Source organism: Acanthisitta chloris, unplaced genomic scaffold (assembly GCF_000695815.1).
Source record: "Acanthisitta chloris isolate BGI_N310 unplaced genomic scaffold, ASM69581v1 scaffold30301, whole genome shotgun sequence".
NCBI lineage: Eukaryota > Metazoa > Chordata > Aves > Passeriformes > Acanthisittidae > Acanthisitta > Acanthisitta chloris.
The window spans coordinates 8,234-13,099 of NW_008655889.1; the positions used below are offsets into that span (position 1 = coordinate 8,234).

General features: G+C 58.7%; 1 protein-coding gene across 1 annotated transcript in view; it reads right to left on the bottom strand.

Moving 5' to 3' along the window:
- KIAA0100 (KIAA0100 ortholog) overlaps positions 1-4,792 on the bottom strand; it is a gene marked incomplete at both ends in the record, with an annotated part of 12,726 nt that extends 7,934 nt beyond the window's left edge. Inside the window, 16 exon segments of the mRNA XM_009084116.1 lie at positions 1-2; positions 5-104; positions 270-475; positions 596-860; positions 1,001-1,164; positions 1,370-1,488; positions 1,740-1,888; positions 1,984-2,051; positions 2,137-2,261; positions 2,640-2,763; positions 2,926-3,124; positions 3,327-3,387; positions 3,733-3,851; positions 3,931-4,093; positions 4,345-4,391; positions 4,663-4,792. The exon segment at positions 1-2 is cut by the window's left edge and continues 964 nt beyond it. Coding sequence (XP_009082364.1) covers positions 1-2; positions 5-104; positions 270-475; positions 596-860; positions 1,001-1,164; positions 1,370-1,488; positions 1,740-1,888; positions 1,984-2,051; positions 2,137-2,261; positions 2,640-2,763; positions 2,926-3,124; positions 3,327-3,387; positions 3,733-3,851; positions 3,931-4,093; positions 4,345-4,391; positions 4,663-4,792 — 2,041 coding nt within the window.
- Positions 4,793-4,866: the final 74 nt, after the last annotated feature.

Here is a 4,866-nt window from a genome sequence, read left to right on the forward strand (position 1 = left end):
CTCCGCAAGGTTTCATGGCACTGCAGGGTGGCCAGGACGTGATGGTACAGATGCATGTGGTCGGGTGGGCTCCACAGCACTGCCAGCCCCTCACCGCACTGCACCTGCACCAGAGAGAGCAAGCAGGCACCACATCACTGCCAGGGCCAGCACAGCACAGCCCCATTCTCCTCCCCAGCACCTTTCAGTGCCAGCCAATCCTCCCCCTGCCCCATCCATCCCAGTCCCACCAGTACAGGATAAAGCAGTGGCCTGACACCCCAACCAACCTCCAGGGAGCGGATGCTGCTGTGGTAGGTGACAGAGAGCATGGAGAGGTTGGCTACAGGGTTGGGGATGGCAGGAGCTTTGCAGCATGGCTGCATCTTCTCAGTGATGCTCTTCACCAAGGCCAGCACCATGCCCTGGACACTGACCGTGCAGCTCTCAGCACTTCCCAGGACAGTCAGTGTGTCCAGCCGTAGCTCCAGGGCACCTAGAGAGACAACATGTCAGTGCTAGAGGCACAGAGGAAGAACACTACAACATGCCAGATTCCTCTGACCGCAAGGTTATTCCAGGACAGCCATCTGGGATCAGCACGGATACTACTTACCCACTAGGGCCGAAAGTGTGAAAAGGTTCACATCCTCCACCTTCAGATCTACCTTCCAGAGCAGCCCCCAGGGCTCACTGGAGGCAGAGGATGACTGCTTGGCAAGCTCAGTTCCACCAGGCCGTGGGCAAAACAGGGGCAGGACCCTGGCCAGGCACTCAGTGCAGGTATCCGACGACTCCACTTGCAACCCCCGGATAGTACAGTCCAGGAAGAGTGTATCCGACTGGGCACTGGACATGCCCAGGGGCTGGTTGTAGCTGCCCTGCAGGACAAACAGAATGATCACTCTCAAGCTACAGGATGTCACCACACCACCACATGTCCCTGTGCCACCTGCACAGAGTTGGAAATCGGTCTCTCTCCCTCAAAATCCACCCCTTGCCCCCTTGTTTTGCCCCTCACCTGGAGGTTGAAGGAGTCGAGGATGAGGGCTTCTCCCCACACGTGCATGTTGGGGGGATGTGGGGCACGCTGGATGTGCGAGTCGTTGCCCACGCGCCAGCACAGGTGGTCCACAGCCAGCACTGCTCGCTGGTGCACACTCTGCGGCCGCAGGTGCTGGTAGTCTGCAGGCAGAGAAGTGGGGGGTGACTGAGGGCAGGGCTCACCCAAACAGGGGCAACACAACCACTGTCCCTGGCCACACAGAGACATGAATAAGCAGAGTGTCAGCACAGCCCTCCCCCCTTTTCCAGCACGGTGCCTCTGGCAGAGCCACCGATCCCAAAGAAGAGCCCAGGACCCACCCTGATGCCACCTATCAACCCATACCTGCAGAGATAGAGTTGAAGCCCAAGGCGAAGGGTGGCGTGTCCCCCAGCTGCACGGACACATTGACGTTGGACAGTGAGGCACACAGGATGATGGGTGCAATGATCTGGGGATAGCTCCTGCACAGGACAAGCAGGGATGGGCTGTTACTGGGAGCTGTGTGCCACGGAACCCAGCAAGGAGCAGGCCCAGAGGAAATTTCTCTCCATAGGGGCTCCCTGAGCGCCTCCCACTCTCCATACCAGCCTCCCCATCCCACAGGCCATGCACAGGGTGGAGAAGGTGCTGAGTGCCTGGGCACTCTGCCAGAGTGTGGCCAGCAAGAGGAAACAAGCTGTGATACCAGCAGCTGTGCTGAGGCCAAGTTTACCTTCCCTTGTGCCCTTGGCTGGGGACAGGCACTGCCTGGCACCTGTGTTCCTGTGCCAACAGGCCCAACCAGTGCGAAAACTCTTGGTGACGGTAGTGGATGATGCAGGTGTTGAGCAGCACAGCAGCTGAGAGGTCAATGGCTGTGACCTAGAGCAGGGAGAGGGCCACGTGGCAAAAAAACTCATGCCAGGAGCCAAACCAGCCATCCATGAGGGACAGGAGCGTGCCCAGCGCTTGCTCACCTGCAGGCTGGTCTTCAGGGAGTTGAGGCACACGATGCGCTGGCGGCTCTGGGACAGGAGAAGGCCATCTAGGGGGAGAGAGGAGCAGAAGTGAGGGGTGGTAGAGGGAAGTGACAGCTGTCCTGTCTCGTGGGCACCCTCCTGGCTACTTGCCCTCCAGCTGGAGGTCTACACTCATTTGTTCCAGGTCTGAGGTGGGCGTGAAGTTGCGCAGTGGGATCTGCTCCTCTTCACGCTGATATAGAAAGTGCAGCAGCTTCAGGCTCCAGGTGAGGTGCCTGTAAGACACAGGGAGTCACTATCATGTGACATGCACTGTCACGTCCTCCATGTCCCCATCTCTCATCACCAGCTGACCAGCATGCTGGCACAGACAAAGACACTAGCCAGTGCCCAGCTGCAGCCCAACCCAGCGTTCTCATCCCAGCAACAGAGGATCTCATCAGGCTGTCCTACTGCAGAACCAGCCCTCCTCCATCCCCAAGAGACCAGGCCCAGGCCAAGCTCAGTCCTTCCCACTGGCGTGAGCTCTAAGACTTGTTCTCTGTGGTCTAGCAGAGCAGGGGACGAGCAGAGAATGGCACAGTTGTCCCCAGATCCATGTTGCCAGCACTAACTGGGGCTAGGACAGCCTCCCCTTCCACCTGCCTCCTTACCTCTTCTGGCTGTTCATGGACAGCACCATGCTGGTGTTCTCCAGCCTCATCTCCACTCGCCTGGGGATGAGCTGCAGCATGTCCCTGCTCAGCACAGACAGGGACTGTGGGGGCTCCTCCGGGTCTGCAGAGGTACACACAGTGTCACAAGAAGGCTCTTGCCCAAACCCCCATGCCCTGCAGCAGGAGGGAGCAATGGCACAGCCAAATCCTTCTGATTCCAGTGCAAGTGTGGGTGCTGCCAGTCCCTGCCCTGCCTGGAACTTGTCCCCATCCCCATCCTGACCTGTGTTGGGCTGTTCCTCCATGCTGCTGCGCTGGGCCCTGGCGGTGACATGGTGCAGGAGGGGGCTGCAGAAAAGCCCCTCGTGCAGCTCTGCCTGCAGTGTCCGGACGCCCAGCCGGACACCCACCAGCCGCCGCTTGTTGCTGATCTCCAGCGAGAGGGAGAGTGCCAGGGCCAGCTCTGCCAGGCACGTGTCATCCTGTGTGGGGACACAGGCAAGGAGTGCCCAGGAGTCATGCAACGCCCTGCTGGTGGGTGCTGCAGGTGGAGCACTGCGCACAGCACACAGCCCAGTGCCTCAGAGCATTGGGCTCAGGGACACACTGGAACAGGTGCCCAGGGTGTCCCAGAAAGCCAGTGCCCAGGCTCCAAGAGTGGTTTCTTCCTTCTCCAGCACTCACCAGCTGGCTGCTCCGGAGGACTTTGCTGTTCACCTTTGTCAGGCTCACCTCACAGGTCAGGCTGGGGAGAGCAGAGAACAGAGTGAGGATGTGGATCTTGCTGCTGCCAAACCAAGTCCCTGCCCTCTCTTTTCTGTGGGACACAGGGACTTTAAGTCCTTGCTCCAAGTGCTCCCAAAAGCAGAGTATGCCCTAACTCCATGCACACTGCATTATTTGGAGAACACACAACTCAAGCTTCCCATGACTGAAAAAGGAATCAGGGCAGCCTTGGAGGAGGTTAATGCGTCACATCACAGGTGACATGGGATGCTGCTGAGCGGGATGGAGAGAGGAGAGACACCAGGCTGGGATCAGAGGAGCCTCCCTACCCTGGATATAGAGTGGGGCACAAGCACAGCATTACCTCTTCCCATTCCCATTCAGGAGGAGACGTGTCTGGCTGGCCTGGATGTGCCAGAGAGACTCTGATGTGGCCACGTGCAGAACCATGATGTTGATGGAATCCATGTGGATGGAAAAAAGCTGGGGGGAAGGTGCTACTGTGAGGGATATCCAACAGCAGCACAGCCCACAGCAGCCTCTCACAGAGCCAGTGCCTCACCTGCATCAGGAGCCTCAGCAAGGAGGGTTTAAGAGTCAGGTCTGCTCTGTTTTCATTCCCATCAGCTTCTCCGGGAGCCTCCGGGCCGGATGGCTGGAACCCAGGGCCCTTCTGGAGATCCGTGCGGATCCGCACCTCGCCGAAACACAGCTCGAAGTAACGCCTGTGGCAGAACAGCACGGGCAGCTCTTACAGGAGCTCACCCTTCTCACACCTGTCACTGTGACCAAGAACATCCCCCACCCCGGGGAAATGCAGGACTGGCACAAGGGCACCCACAAGACACTGCCACCTCAAAGAGCAGACCATGGGGAAATAGGGACAGCAAGAAAGGTGGAAAAGCAGCAGGACCACAGCCAGGGTGGGCCAGACTCCCCAAGTGAGCAGGCAATGAGCTGGGGTGAGGGTACATACGGCAGGTCCCGGCTCAGTTTACTGGAGATCCAGATGTTGTCGATCTCCTACAAGGACACATAGGTAGGTCAGAGAAGAAACAACCTGGCTCCGCCTTCTGATGCTTATCGCAACATTCCCATTCCATTCCCAATGCCTGGAATCATGCAGGGAGCAGCCAAATCCCCAAGTTTGGCTATAGGAGGAAGGATCTGGCACTAGCCATAGGGATGCCCAACAGGAGAGTGGTTGTAAGGGTTTGCTGCCAGCCTAGAAGTGACCACAGCAGCCACCCTCCCTGCCCATCTGTCACCGAGTGCCTCTCGCCCAGGTACCCACCACAGTCTGCTGCTCCCGCTGGAACTTGAGGCTGATGTTTTGGGCCCAGAAGAAGCCGAAGGACCCGACCTTCAACTCTGCATGAAGCTTCTGCCGGCACCAGGTGACGGCCAGGCGACATGCCAGCCACCTGCAGGGACAGGGGGAAGGCCACGGTCAGCCTCCCTGCTGAGGCTGGAGACCCTCTTCGCCCTTTGAGCATCC